This window comes from Vombatus ursinus, unplaced genomic scaffold (assembly GCF_900497805.2).
Source record: "Vombatus ursinus unplaced genomic scaffold, bare-nosed wombat genome assembly UNPS02009835.1, whole genome shotgun sequence".
Lineage (NCBI taxonomy): Eukaryota > Metazoa > Chordata > Mammalia > Diprotodontia > Vombatidae > Vombatus > Vombatus ursinus.
In genome coordinates, this window is record NW_020949613.1 from 24,398,546 (window position 1) to 24,414,623 (window position 16,078).

The 16,078-nt window shown below is 38.5% G+C and overlaps 1 protein-coding gene across 6 annotated transcripts in view; it reads right to left on the minus strand.

The window, feature by feature from the left end:
* The window catches only part of FILIP1 (filamin A interacting protein 1), a 256,692-nt gene that overhangs the window by 20,845 nt on the left and 219,769 nt on the right, over window positions 1-16,078 (minus strand). For 5 of the 6 annotated variants that reach the window (XM_027852878.1, XM_027852872.1, XM_027852874.1 and 2 more), the window contains 2 exons: window positions 9,993-12,798; window positions 5,475-5,698 (listed from right to left, as the gene is read on the minus strand). In XM_027852878.1, coding sequence (XP_027708679.1) covers window positions 5,492-5,698; window positions 9,993-12,798 — 3,013 coding nt within the window. In that variant the 3' untranslated portion in view covers window positions 5,475-5,491. The remainder of the gene's footprint in view (window positions 1-5,474; window positions 5,699-9,992; window positions 12,799-16,078) is intronic. The other variant, XM_027852877.1, reaches the window with a different exon arrangement.

Consider the following 16,078-nt stretch of genomic DNA (forward strand, 5'->3'; position numbering starts at 1 on the left):
CAACTGCTAATGCCCTCCCTTCTAAACTACTGTGTATTTAATTCTTTTGTATTTATTTGTATTTATTCTCTTTATATTTATTTGCTATTTACTTATATATACACACGCATATACACACACACACATATATATACATATATATAGATATAGATATAGATATATATCTCCTTGCTATCTTCACGGTTAGATAAGTTTACTGTAAGTAGTTTTATTTGTATCCCTAGTGCCTAATGAAGGACCCTGGCACATAGCAGGTTCTTAATAAATGTTTGTTGATAGATTGAATATTAAAGGGGAAGGTTCTTAGAGATATTTAGTCATAGAAGCACAACATTCTATTCATTTAGAGATCACCTAGTTCAACCCCCTCATCTTACAGTTGAGGAAACTAAGGCCCAGAAAGGTCAAGTGCATGAGGGCCCAGAGAGAGAAAGTGGCAGAACTAGGATTTTAACTCAAGTTCCATGATTTAAAATTCAGCACACTTTCTACAATACCATGTTGTCCCTCCATTCAACCCACCTGTTTCGCAGATGAGGAAAGTAAGGCCCTGAGAGAGGTCTGACATAAAATCTAGCTGGTGCCAAAGCCAGGTCTAGAACCTAAGACTCTGAACTTCTACTCTTGGGCTCAATCAACTGCTCCATTCTTCAACAATCTTCTTAATAGGAAAATTCTTCTTGATAGTTAACTTAAGTTTCTTCTGTTGCCACTTAAGTCAACTTTCTCTTCCTCTTCTTGATTTGAGTACAGCTGGATTAATAATTAATTAATTAGGGTTGGACTAGGTGATCTTTAAGGTACTTCTCGTTCTAAATCTAAGATCCCATGCTCCGACAACTGAACAGTCCCTAAGATCCTTCCCTTTTAATATTCAATTAACACCAATCAATAAGCATTTATTAAGAACCTAATATGTGCCAGTGCACTGTATCAGGCTTCAAGAATCCTTCATGGACCTGGAAACTATGGCTATGTCACCTTTTCAAAGCTTTCTCTTCTCTCTGACCTACTTAGACTCTTCTGTGGATTAAGTGGAAAAAGTGCATCTCTCCTGAATGTGTTCTCTAGAAGCACAATTGTTAAAAGATTATTCCTGTTTCACTGAAGAAAATCAGAGTTTCCTTAGCCGCCTGCCTATTAGTGAGCATCAATGGTGTGAATGATTCTGAATTGCCAATCCAGCAGTTTTCTTCCTGCAGCGCTCTCTATCTCCTCTGTCATCTGAGCTCTGCTCTACTCAGTGCCATGCAATGGGAAAGAAGCAGCCTCCCTTACTAAGCATGATTATTTGCATTTTTTGGATTTCTTTTTGCCCTATTTTTTAATTTCCCTTACAGGGGCTCGTTTTTCTATTATTCCTTTAAAGAGTGACATACTCAAAAAGGAGAAGAAAGTCAATCATCTTAACTCTAGTTTGTTCTCCACAATAAGCATGAATGTTTTGAGACAATAGTCTCCTAGATAGTGGGACGAAACCCCCCAAAATGGCTTCTGTTTTACTCTCTCCTCTCTCTAGTTCCCAAACCTAATCCATTAGAGCTGTAACTAGGGTGGAATGAAAAGCACTGATGCCTAGAGGGGCATACTAGCATCCCTACCCTTGGCACTTTATCTAGAGTGTTGCATTGCAGTGATGACCCCTTCTTAGGACTCACCTCAACCCCAAAGGGGTCAAGGACTGGACTGTCTAGGCAATGGGTTAATCCCCTCCCCCACATCTGTGGCTGAACTTTCTATTTTGCTGCCTCCCTCCACTCTTCACACGCCCAATTTTGCTGCACAGAAAAAAAGTTCCCAGTTCTACTGTAATACATTTGTATGGCTAGAAATTAGGAATGAAAGGCTCCATTCGTAAAACATAGAGATACCTGTTCTCCTCTTTCCCTTCTCCCCACTCTGCTGTCACACATGGTATCGTCCTTATATTTTTCCAACTGAGAGACCCTTTGTTCTCAACCAAGTCTCTACAGTATATGACATGTTAGTCTGGACTGTGCTAGGAAATGAGAAATTCTGGTCTATTAGGGGGTCTTACGTTCTTAGAACATTTCCCTTTCCACAAGACTACACAATCTGTCCTACTATGGCAGAGCTTTTGTTTTGTTTTGTTTTGTTGTTTTTTAAGAGCCTTCAAATGAAAGATGAATTAATGCCGTAACGAACATCCTGAAATAGCTAGAGAGCCCAGTAAGCATCCCAACTACCAGGTCTGCTTCTTCGCCCCCTCCCCACCCAACAAAAACCCTACAAAATTGCTAGCAGAAATTTAATTATTCAGTACAAAAAGATACAGGGTTCCCACCCACACACCTTTACTAACTTTTAAACTAAACTGGCAGCTACTGTTTTGGAGGAGTTACAAAAACATGAATCTAAGTTTTCCCATAAGGAAAGTGGAGACAAAGTGCATGTCAAATGGTTATTACTTTAGTAGTCCAAGCTATTCAATATAACCATTTAATTTGCAGGAGGAATGTGGCATAGTGAATAAACAGGCTTGGGTTCAAATAGCATCTCTGACATTACCAGCTTTAAGACGGTGAGCAAGTTATTTGGGCTGAGTCTTAGTTTCCTCATCTATAAAATGGGGATAATAATGCCCATGGTATCTACCTCACAAGGCTATTGTGAGGCTCAAGTGAGCTGAGTTATGTAAAACATTTTGCCAACCCTAAAGTGATATATAAATCTCAGTAATCATTATTTCCAGGAAGTAATGCATATACTGGGATGATTTGGTTGATTGTGTCTTTTAAATTTTACTAGACAATGAATATCCAAGCAGGGAAAAAATTTTAGTCAGTTTTTGAGTATCAGATCATGCTCACTCCTACAAAAACCTACCCAAAGCATCTTAGAAACATTATGATCACAAATGGGAGCCAAAAGCTGGTGTGCATTTAATCCTCCACCTCCTATCCCCAGTGGGTTTTCGCTTCTAATGTGTGGCTTAAAACAAAGTTATACAATAAATGTAGAATCTGTTCTAAAATCACAAAGAGAAACTATCACAGAGGTTGCTTTTTCATCATTTCTGGAAAGCAAACATGTGTTAGTTCTGCCAAGTTTTCTTAGTAGACGCACTTTGTAGGCTAAGCTATTCCAAGATGCAGATGTGTAAACATCCTGTGGCTGTGCTGTTAAACCTTTCCCAGCATACTCTGTGCTGATAGTACTGTCTTCTCATAGGGAAACCAGGAAGCATATTGTGAGCAGGTAAGAGCAAAAATAGCAAAGAGCGATATTAACACTATGATCAAAACAGGAATGGAGCAGCAGCAGGAGAGGGCCTGGGAAAGGCAGCAGGGAAGGTCAAAAGGACTAGGATGCCTGGTGCCTTTGACAGCCCATTCCATTCCATCTTTACATTTTACGGTAATGGCAGTCAATATTAGACAGATGTCTGGTGAGGTAAGGGTTCAATTTTTTGAAAGTCCTTGTTTTTGAAAGTTTTGGGTAGCAACTTTACCAAAGCAGAGATAATATCTTTTTTAGATAAGCACAAGAATCAGTAACTGGAAAATGAAAATCTCCTGGAGAAATACTATTTCAAAGTCCCATTTCTTAAAAGTATCCATATCTTCCTGATCTTCTTTGACCTCTCTTCCCCCAAACACAGGAATCTACCGATACAACATGGCTCCATTATGGGCCCTTTCCTACAATAACATTTTGAGTTTACACCTTAAGAATCCGAGAGCAACAGGCCACAGGGGCCCATCAAGAAAAAAGTGTGGAACATAGAAAGCCATCTATCACTACTATGAACAATTCAAGTCAGAGTCCTGCCAATGACAAGAAATCTGGCATGGGAAAGATCGATGTCTTTACTACTGAAGCATGAATCGTGTTAAAAGGTGATTAACTTCCCCCTTCTCCTTTTTCAAAATATCAAAAGAAGTTCTCTAGTCAATTCATTTTTTAAAAAATTCCTACATTTTACAAATTAAAAAAGAAAATTCCAGATTTGTAACTTTTGGATTGTTGCAGTCTCGTAAAGTTCACCCAAATGGTTCAAAAATTAAGACAAAAGCGCAGCCTGTGTGAGACCTTGTATGCTAAGCTACTGTTAGCGTTGAGCTCACTTTTTGTTATATGCACTGAAATTGCCAGTGTCTACTTAAATATGATTAATCACATCAGAATAACATCTGGTTTTTGCATCCACACCCAGTTTCATGCATATTAAAACATGCTCTGAAAGAATGAAAAAGAAAATGAGATAAACATGGATAAAAATGATAAAGGGGGAAAAAAAATCCACTTCTCCATACCACAAAGACTGCTGAGACTGGATCTATACTCATGAGCAAAGACTTCAATGTGACTTGGGGAGAAAAATCAATATCCAACTAAGTGGTATATGAAGCTTTGCACAATGGAAAGAGTCCTGGATTTGGAGTCAGAAGGACCTGGATTCAAATCTTGACTGCCACTTACTACCTGTGTGGCCTTGGCAAATCACTTAACCTCTCTGGGTCAGTTGCCTCATTTGTAAAATGATGAACTTGGACTAGCCAATGTCTACGGTCCCTTCTGGCATTCAATCTCTGGTTGTATGCTTCTTTTCCTGAGATCCCATTGGAATACATCAGCAATTTCTTTGAGCCATTATTATGATCTCTGCTGGGCTGCAGGATAGCCATCTGGAAGCTACAGTCATATTGCACACAATTTAAATACATTGCATTTTTTTTTACTTGATTGTAGCAATATTATCACTAAATCAGTGATTTTCAGAATAACCTCTATAAAACTCAAGTAATCTTCTGGAGACTGCAGGAAATCTGCCCTCTCTTGACTACTCACCCCTCTCCCCAAAAAAAGAAATTCAGTAACAGTAACAATTCTAGCTATTGTGCCTCTGTCATTCATTTTTATTGTATTTTATATGTCAAAGGAAATTATTCTTTGAAATTAATTTAGGGAAGATTTCTCTTTAGATAACAATGTTGTTTTTTGAGGCACATATGCCAAGCCAAGAGTTCCTTAGAGGTAGAGGAAATTATCCATAGCTGTAATTACACCTTGTTTTATGTGACTTTTTTTTAAATTAAAAACAGCAGAAGCAAATTAATACTAAACTAGGGCTGCTGAGAATCATAGACTGGTGGGGCTGAAAAAGCCCTTAAGTTGTCATCTAGTCCATTTTTCAGCTGAGTAAACTGAGGACAGAGAAGTCAAGTGACGTTTCCAAGGTCTCATAGTAAATAACAAAACTAGGACTACAAACCAGGTCTTCTAACACCCACTCCAGTGCTATTTCTAGTGCACCATGCTGCAAGCATTATTTTGACTGTAAGTTTTCTCCCCCACACAGAGACAAAGATACACAATCAGTAAGACATGTAATTATTAGTTCATTATTGGGTAAATGATGTATTTACAACTTAAATTAGTACATGTAAACAGTTGCCACTAACAGACAGGAGGTAGATTTTCATGGTAGCCATAATAGCTGCACAACATACCCCCTTAGCCACTGCCCTCAGCCCTTCCCCCCTCCAAGAGAGGTAGTGCTGCGGGCTGAAGATTTCTTCAGTTCTATTTTCATAGACTGAGTCTCTGCTCGAGGCTCGAATTTGGTCAGATTTCCTGCTCCTGGGGCTGCTACTACTGCCTTTCCTGCTTTCATACCTTTTGACATAGGAATGCGGGTGGGTGTAGGCCGCTGAGATGACCCATCTTGTCCTGACTGCGAAAGAAAAAATAAACAGATGTAAAGTTCATTTGAGTGACTTTTCTGTGAGTGCATACATCAAAACCTAGAGTTTTATTATGTAGGAATACACCCGGGGATCATCTCATCAGATTTTATCTAGAATGAGATTTATACAATTATATACAGCATTACTATATATAACATATCCTGGGAAGAAGAACATGTGCTACCGTGTTATTATACAGATGAGTCTCTGAGAGGATAAATGGTCCACCCAAAAATATTAAGTGGCATAGCCATGATAAAACTACAAGATCTCTTGAGTCTAGTGTTCTTTCTCCTATACCATAATGCTCCCTAGATACGAGAGGGACTAAAGGACTGGTCTTGGATTCAGGAAGACCTGAGTTCAAGTTTAACCTCTGACACTTACTAGCTAGTTGTGTAACCCTAGATAAGTCGCTTAATTTTGATAAGCCTCAGTTTCCTCATCTGTAAAATGAGCACAATAATGCCAGTGGCACTTACATCCCAAGGTTGTCATGAGGCTCAAATGAGACTTAAATATCACCAAGCATTTTTCAAACTTGATAGTGCTATTTGGGATCATGGATCTAGAATTGGAAGGGACAAGAGGCCAACTAGTCCAAATTCTTCATTTTTCAAACAAGGAAACTGAGGTCCAGGGAGATTAAGTGACTTGCCCAAGATAACATAGGTAGCAAGTATCAGATGTGGGATTTGAACCCAGGTCCTCTGATTCCAGAGCCAATGCTGTTTCCACTGTACCCACGAGGGTTATTATTTATTACCTCTAATTCCAAAGCATTGTCCCAACTGTCTTTTTTTTCTATGGTGGAAGCTTATGAAGCCTTCAGCTGGGGCATGGTAGTCTTTTGGTGCTACAAAAGGTTTTGTTGCAGTGCTGAGACAAGATTTTTTGGGGGGTGGGAGATAGGCAAGCTTTGAAAATTATATTTCCCTCTGTATAATATCCTGGAAAGATTTAAGCCTTCACCAACACATGTGCAACTTGCCTTATCACAAAACAAATACATATTACGGAGACAGGAATTTTCTGGCATTTGAAATGTATGCATTTATATTTTTAAAGTAATATTAAAAATATCTTTTTACCCCATATGGCACATCTGGAGGAAGGGCAATGCCATATGTGACTGATCACTTCCCTCTTTTGCCAATCCACATCTATTTCATCAAAATTCTATTTGCTGTCATTTAGGGGTTCTTCACCTTTATCGTCTCATAGGCCTCTCTATCAGTATGGTAAAGCTTATGGACCTTTTCTCAGAATAACATTTTAAGATTGTCCCCAATTTCTCCTATATATCTTGCTTGTACATACATATTTTGTTATTATGTTATTCTGCCACTAGACTCCAAGCTGCTTGAACGGAAGGACTATTTTTTTTTTTTTTTGCCTTTCATTGTATCTTCAGCATTTAGCATAGTGCCTGGCACATAGTAAGAGCTTAATAAAATGCTTGTTGAATGACTTGACAGATTTAATGCAGAAAACATATGTGTGTGTGTGTATATATATATATATATATATGTGTGTGTGTGTGTGTGTGTGTGTGTGTGTGTGTATATATATATGATTTCACATGAATTACATTAAAATGAAGATGTAGGGGCAGCTAGATGGTGCAGTGGACAGAGCTCTGGCCTTGGAGTCAGGAGGACCTGAGTTGAAATGTGATCTCAGACACATAACACTCACTAGCTGTGTGACCCCAGGCAAATCACTTTACCCCAACTGCCTCACTAAAAAAAAAAAAAAGAAGAAAAAAGAAATGAAGATGTAATCCCCCCATATCCCATCCAAGTTTACAGATCCAAGTTCACTGAAATTTCTGCAAGGATATCTTGGGGATCTATGAACATCAGGCTAAAATATCAATGTGTACAGTAGAGAAACTGCCTTCCAAAATGCTAAGGCATTTTGAGCACTCTTGTGTCTTTAAGAATCTAAGATATGGGAAGTACCTTATCCTGTCTTCTATAGATGAGGCTAAGCTTTTCTGGGGGAGTGATTGGCTAATTAACCTGATAGGTCTTCCCAACCACTACCACTTACAACTCTTTCATGTCTCTGCACCAACCATAGCCAAGAGAAAGCAAACTTTGTAGCAACCACCCTGGCTCCCTGTGGCTGCCTGTGTAAAAGTCAAACAAGATAGCGTTCCAACCCTTGAGAAGAAAGGGGAACCTGGAATGCTATTTGACTCCAAAAGAAAAACTTTTGTATAGCTTAAAGGTGCTGTTAGAAGGCTATTAGTTGCTCACATTTTAAAAGTAGAATCTGAAGGTATATGTACCATAGAAGTGTAATTTCTATTGAGGTTGGAAACAGACTATACAGCTAAAACAACCAGCTTCCACTCTTCCTTAAAAGGAGGCTGAGGAAACACTGCGTTGATTGTTTAAAAATTCAAGGCTCATAAAGATTTCCTCATAATTGCATTTCTAATTGGTTACATTAAATGCCCTAGAGCAGTGATGTCAAATTCGAATAGAAAGGGGGGGGCCCTGAACTATATGAAAGGAACCCTAAGGGTTGCATATTGACTTAGAAAACCATTTATTAACATTATCTATGTTCTTTTGTATTTTTATTTATTTTGTTAACTATTTCCCAATTACATTTTAATCTGGTTCAGATTTCACTCTGGAGTATTGTGGGCAGTGTTCAACAACTCTACCCGAGATGACCTCTAAGGTCCCAACTCTGGATCTAGATTCAGCTGTTAAATGTTCTACCACATTTATATTTGCAAATCTGTTCACAGTCTACAAAGGTATTCATATTCTCTAGAGATATCCTGACTTGCTTCAAAAGACATTATAGAAGAGTTGCTGATCAGTAGAGGGAGCTTCCATATCGCCCATTTCCCAAGCTCTGACAAAATCAGAGCTTAGAACAACTCCAACAAAACATATTGATTTTTCAGAAAATGACTTACCTATTTTCATTCATTCATTCAACAAACATTGGTTGATCCCCTACTATGTACTGAAATTTTTTATCAAATAATGAGAGATATAGAGTTGGGAGGGACCATAGAGGGCATCTAGCCCAACCCCCTCCTTTTATAGATGAGGAAATGGAGGCCCAGAGAAGTGAAGACTTGCTCAAGGTCACCCAGGTTCTAAGGGGCAGCACCAGAATTTAAACTCAGGTCTGTGACTCTAAGTTCAGTTCTCTTTCCACTGGGCCTGGGATATGGATAGGATAGTCAACATCACCTTACGTTCTTTCTAAAACTAGTAAGCCAATCAGTTAAAAGGACTTCTGCGGATGACTATGGAGGTCACTGAGAGATAAAAGATAGTAGGGGGTGAGAGAAATGCCTATATTGGTAAAAAGATTAATTTATGGAGGAAATTCCTAGTTAGAAATTCTGCACATTTTTATGACAGTTTTAGAAATCCCCAAACTCCTATAGTGTCATCTTCTGTAAAATGGTGGCAAATTAGTAATCATAAAATTGTATGATTTTTTAAAATAGGCATATTTTTTAAAATAGAGGCAACATTTTGCAATGGCACCAGGCACAACAGAAATACTTAAACATTGGGGCAGAAGGGTTTATAGCATGCTATAGACACCTTTGGGAACTCATTGTGGGGAAACTCCCCAAACAGATGCAGGTTGGCAACTTATAATTTCTGAGAGTGGGCTGGGGTACTAGAAAATGTAAGTGACTTGTCCATGGTCAAACAACTATTACATGTCAGAGGGGCTTGCATTCAGATTTTCCTTTTTCACTTCACCAACTTTGCCATGCTACTTTAACAATACATAGTAGGAAACCAAGGTGAACATAATTGGAAAAATTCTTGTTTGTGACATATCATGCCTGGAATACTGCCATTTGAAATGTACTTCTAGAGGTGAATTTGCTGATTTCCAAGGTGTGAATGCTCACATTGAAAATTTACCAATTAAGCATAGATAGGTGGTACAGCTGACAGAGCACTGGCCCTGGTCAGGAGGACCTGACTTCAAATCCAGCCTCGGCAAGTCCCTTAATCTCAATTGCCTCCAAACAAAAAAAAAAAAAAAAGAAAGAAAAAGAAATCATACACACACACACACACACACACACTTCTAGAGTTGGTGTTTATAGGAAATGAACCCAAGTCTTTAATTGAACTTCAATTTCTCTCCCTTTACATTTCTCTAAGGGTCATGTAAAAAGCAATTCTAAATAGTTATATGAACATAATTTTGTTCTTCCCTCCTCCCATTTTTCCCCCTAGATAAATCTCAGTGAATACCATGGAAACCTATTCTACTTACCATTGACTGAGTTCCCCTGGTGGATGATGTGGTAGCAGGCGTTATAGTGATGGTGCTAGTCACTTTGCTTGCTCCAGGCCTTGAGGAAAAGTTGTTCCTAGGAGAACGAAGGACAGTTCCAGTGGCAACCTCCTTTTCAGCTGTCACATTGACTGGTCTAACTGTAACAAGTGGACTTGCCCCTTCAGCAGACGCCCCAGGGGATCGTTTAAATTGTGAACCCAAGTGAATGTGAATTTTGTTGTCCTCTGTGGTTATGATGTTGGCATTGGAGTTGAATTTTCGTACTGGAGTTGGGACAGTCTGTTTTTCTGGGGTTACTTTGAAGACAGTCCTTCCTATGGGCATTTCCTTTGATTCTGGAGATACAGAGATCTCTGCTGGTGCAGCAGATGTTGATACTGTCATTATCTGAATAGGGGATGTGGGTCTGTCCATAAAAGTTCCCCTGCCACCCTCAGGAACCTTCTCTCTCGAGAATGTAGTTATTGTGACTGGTGACATGGCACGTTCTGGCCCCAATGTTGTGTCACTCCCTTTTGATTTCTGAGACATGACATTTGGTGAGGGAATAATGGTGATCCGAGGTTTTTGGTTCCCTAAGGTAGGAATGACAGTGGTGCTAGAAAAAAATTCTTCAGATGTTGGACTAGTTATCTCTAGAGTAGCTGTGCTATTCTCATGATCAGGAGTCACCCGAATGTGAAGAGGCTGGCCCTGCTTTGGTGAAAGAACCACCTCTCCAGGATGTCCTGGACTAGAATTGGCTTGAGGCCCTTTCTCTGGAGTAGTTTGGGGACCATTTTCTCTTTTTCTCATCCATGGAATCCAAGATTTTCTCATTGTAAGCTCATTTGCTGCTGGAGGATACCTGTCCAGTACAGATGAACGCTCCATGGGCTTCTTTAGCCCCACCTGCCGAAGATTGCTCATAATATGATTCTCTTCTTGAAAGGATTTTCTTATAAACACAGCTGGGGTTTCTTCCTCTGCTGCTTCATTGCTAACTGCATCTGTCTGCACACCAGTAGATGCTACAGGAATATCTACCATCCTCCTTCCATTCACACTTGGCCTTAGAGCTCGGCTATAACGCTTAGAGAGCTCTAACTCTTTTGTCAAGTTAAGGACTTCCTGTCCCATGTTTCGGTTCTTGCTTTCCTCTTCCATAAACCTTTGTTGAAGAACTGAGTAGTCCACCTGTAGCTGAGAAAGCTGGTCTTCTTTGTTCATTAACTCATGAATCTTCTCTTTCAGAGCTTGTACTTCAGCCTTCAAGTCTCTACTCTTGGCCTCTTCCAACCGGAATCGATGTCTTAGCTCAGCCTCCTGACTCACAGCCTCACCTTTCTCAATTGCTTTATTTTTTGCAATCTGGTGCTTTATCTCCTCCAGCTGTTGAGAGAGGAAGTTAGCCTTATCCTGCTCAGTTCTGAATTTTTGCTCCAGCTGATCATACTCATCCTCTGTCTTCATCAAGTCTCCTTCAACTACTTCTAATTGTTGGAGACGCTTTTTCAGTCTTTCTATTTCCAGTGTTAATTCTTTAATCTTATTATCTTCTGGGCAGGTGAGTTCAGGTCCTTTTCGGGATCTACTTCTGGTTATTTCTCGTTCCACTTCCTCCATGCCATCCAGCCTCTTCTTTAATCTGTCAACACTACAACTCAGCTCAGAGGATTTTTCTTCTTCACTTTTCAACCTGCCCATTAACTCATCTCTCTCTTTTGTCAAGCTATATACCTTTTCCTCCATTTCAGACTTAAGTTTTAAAAGCTTCTTACTTTCATCAATTAGTTTCTCAGTCACATCCATAACCTTCCCTTGCTCCACCTTGAAATTTTTATTGAGACCATCTACTTTTCTTTCTTCCTGTTTTATTTTTTCCATCATATTTTTCCTTTCATCGACCAGCATCACAGTAAATGACTTCAGCTTTGTCAGATCATCCTTTAAAGTCATTTCAGCCTTTTCTAATCGGCTTTCAGAAGATTCAAGGTCTTTAACTCGACTCTTCACCACTTCCAATTCGTTTATCAGGTCTTTGGTTAAGTTTTTCTCTTTTTCCAGGTTCAAGTGCAACTGTGTGCACTCCGATTTGCTCTTGCTGAAAGCCTCTTCCAGCTTCTCCAGTTCGGCCATTCTCTTCTGTAGCTTCTCAACTTCGAGCCTGAGCTCTTTGCTGTGGTGTTCTTCTTCCTGCAGTTTCTTCTTCAGTTCTCGACACTGCGATTCCGTTTTGGTGATCTCCGCATCTTTGCCCTCCATTTCCAGCACACGCTTTCGGAGGTTTTCCACCTCCACCATCAGGCTAGAGTTCCCACATTCCCCTTTGGCTATTTTATCTCTTAGCTCCTGAAGTTCTTCCTCAGCCTTCTGAAGGTTCTTGTTGGTTTCTTCCAGTTCCTCAATTCTTCGAGTCAAACCTACCAGCTTAAGCCTAAGCTGCCTGTTGTGAGATTCCTGATTGGCCAATTTAGCGTTCATCTCTTCATGCTCTTGAGAGAACCTTGAAGACTTATGTTCAAAGTCTACTTCTAACTTAAGTAGCTTTTGCCTATCTTCTTTGGATTTTGAAGTAATAGCTTTCAGTTTCTCCTCTTCTTCCTTTAGTTTCTGTGTGAGGTCTTGCACCTTCTGGCTTTGCAGGCCAAGTTGTTCAATGTGCATTTGTCTTTCATCTACCAGCATGAGGGCAAATGACTTGAGTTTCACCAGTTCATCTCTCAATTTATTGAGCCTCTTGGTGTTTTCTTTTTCTTTTCGAGCTTGATAGATCTTCTCCTGTTCAAGAAGCTTTTTTAACCTGAAATATAAAATACAATCGTGCATTAACAGATGGATCAACACTGATGTTTGAGTCCTAGTATGAAATTAAAATCAAAATCATCATCTCAATAAATTATCTCATATCCATAACTGTATGTGGTATGCCAGACCAATATTAACAGGATAAGGGTAGAAAACTAATTGCTAAAAATGAGAATAAAAAAATGAAATTTACCGAAGGGGGCAGGGGACCCTAAAAGTCCAGTGTCTTCAGTAGATTACAGATTTAGAACTATAAAGGGTCTTGGAAGTTATCTTGTCCAGTCAGTAAACAAGCAAGTATGAAGATCTTACTATGTGCAGGCATTGTCCTATGTGCTGGAGATACAAAGAAAGGGAAAAAAAAACAGCCCCTGCTCTCAGAGGAGCTCAACCCTAGGAAACTGAGGAAACTAAGGACCATCCATGTATGAATTGTGTTAAAGACACCTGGTATGCATTGCTTTACTTGCTATTTAAACTAAGCAAATATTACTTAATGATGATGAAACTACAGAAGACGACCCAACAAACCCAACAGTAGTTTACATAAAGTCCTCCTCCTCCTTTTTTATACTTGGCTAACCAATGACTTTGTCCCCTTTTCCTCACTACATAATTTTACTTTGATAGAGACCAAGGTTGGGAGGAAATCAAGGGCTTTTCCAAATTTAAAAAAAATCAATTTCTAGAATTACTTCTCTGACATAACCCTTCTTCTTGGTATGATGTAGAAAGCTGTCTCCTTTATGATAAGAATTTATTTATTTTTGTCTTTGTATCATCAGCCCCTAGGGCATCTTTTGACACAAGGAGGCACTTGACAAATCCTTGTTGATTCATCCACTCATTCATATATCTCTCAAAGTGAAAACAGCATATAATTGGCTATTTATTGTTAATTGGCTTCTTTTACTTAATCAGTCATAGCCATTTTGAGAATTTACTTTAATATGTGCATAAAAGCACTGAAGTTAATATAATAGTTCATATGTAGACCACATGTTAATATGAAAATGTTTCTGTAGTTATTTAATGTGTTTACAGTAAAGTTATAAACAACCAATAAAATGTGTTTATTTAGGTACATTTTGTTCTTTCGATAGTCACACAGACTCCATAAACATTTTCTTCACCTAATTTGTTTTGAGAAGTTTATTAAACATTTTTGACTAGATGAGCTGTTAATAAAGTAAATGTAGTTATAATAGATTTCACATTGCATCATGCAATGACTGGATGAACCTACAGAAACAATTTATAGCAGCTTTATAATAGAACCATGTGTCAGATTAGTGTTAAAACAACAGTTTTGATGATTTCACCACAATATAATCCATATAATGTGTTTTATAAACCATAATATGCTCTTTCAAGAGCTATGTAAACTTGTACACAGGACCTATGAGACTTTGGAAAGACCACTTAAAGCTCTCTGGGCCCCAGTTTCTTGAACCATAAAATGAGAGCAGTCCAATATTAACTAAATCAGTGGTGTCAAACTCAAATAGAAGTAGATCTCTGTGGGTTACATATTGACTTAGAAAACCACAAATGAACACTATTTATGTTGTATTGTATTTTTATTCATTTCCTAATTACATTTTAATCTGGCCATTTTGTGGGCACTGGAGGACATGTGAGTTTGACAACTCTTAATTGTATGACCTTAAAAGTCTGTTCCATCTCTAAACCTATGATCCTAGTATCATAGAGTTGGAACGAATATTAGAGATCATCTAGTCCAGCCCCCTCTTTTTGCAAGTGACAAAACTAAGACCTTAAGTGATTTGTTCAGGATTACACAAGTAGTAATATAATAACTAATATTTATTTAGCACTTTAGTTTTGTAAAGTGCTTTACCTATATTACCTTATCTGAAGCTCGAATCAACCCTATGAGATAGATACTATTTTACATTTTACAGCTGAGGAAACTAAGGCAGACAGAGGTTAAATGAGTGTCTAGTTAAGTAAGTAGCTAGTAAGTGCCTGAAGCAGGATTTGAATTCAGGTTTTCCTGACTCCAAATTCAACACTAGAGCATTATCTCCTGGATTCAAATCTAACACTCTTTCCATTGTAAAACACTAGGCTTATAGATTCTAAACAACTACTCTAAATTTATTGTTAAAATGGGAAAATGGGAGAAAGAATTTCCTCTTTAAAATCATAAATGCTTGAAATGAGTTTTGAAAACCTCAGCACCTTTGATCACAAATTAGTGAAAAGTGAAAGCAGAACTTAAGAAGCAACTACGCCCCCCTCACCCCAAATTACTTCAAAGCTTCTAAGAACAACACTGGTCAGTGATATGACAGTGAGATCATGACTGTCTAGGACTTAATAGACAAATCCTAGAGAGTTTCCTGAGGTCCACAGAGGTTAAATGATTTGTCCAGTGTCACACTGGTTTTTCTGATTCCAAGTCCAGTCCTCTAGCCATTATGTATATTGCCTCTTAAATATTTAGTTTGAGAGATGTCACTTCCTCCTCCTCTTCCTCATCACCATCATCATCATGGTAGCAAAATGAATAGAGTGCTGGACATTGAGTTGGGAAGACCTGAGTTCAAATCCCACCTCAAATCCTTATTAATTATATGACCCTGGGCAAGTCATTTAACCTCTCTCAGCCTCAGTTTCCTTATCTGTCAAATAAAGATAATAATACTGCCCACCTCCCAGGGTTGTTTTGAGGATAAAATGAAATGTTATTTGAAAAGTGCTTTTGTAAACTTTAAAGTGTTATAGTCATGCTCATTATTATTAGTTACCATCTTGGTACTAGGAAATGATTTCAGAAGAGCCTCTTGCAGGCTTGATTGACTTAATCAATCATCAAGTATTTATTTAGGCACATATGATGTGCCAGGCACAGTAGTAGGTGCTAGCCATGTAGATACAGGGATTGAAACAATACCTAGTCTCAAGAAGCATCCACTCAAATGAGATTTAGTAGTAGTTACAACAGTTGACACACCTCATACATATTTTGAAGAGAAAATGATAAATTTCATTAGAGGTTAATGAAAAATAAAGATACAATTTTTTTCCCCATCCAAGTTCAAAGACCTCATGAAATCTATGGTACATGGACTCCCAGGTAAAGAACCTTTGCACTAAAATGAAGGTTTAAATTTCTATAAAATAAAAGTGAAGTATACTTCATTTCATAAGACCTTGATCATTTCTACCTCTACATTCTTGTGCATGCCATTACTCCTCTGGAATGTGTGTGTGTGTGTGTGTGTGTGTGTGTGTGTGTGTGTGTGTGT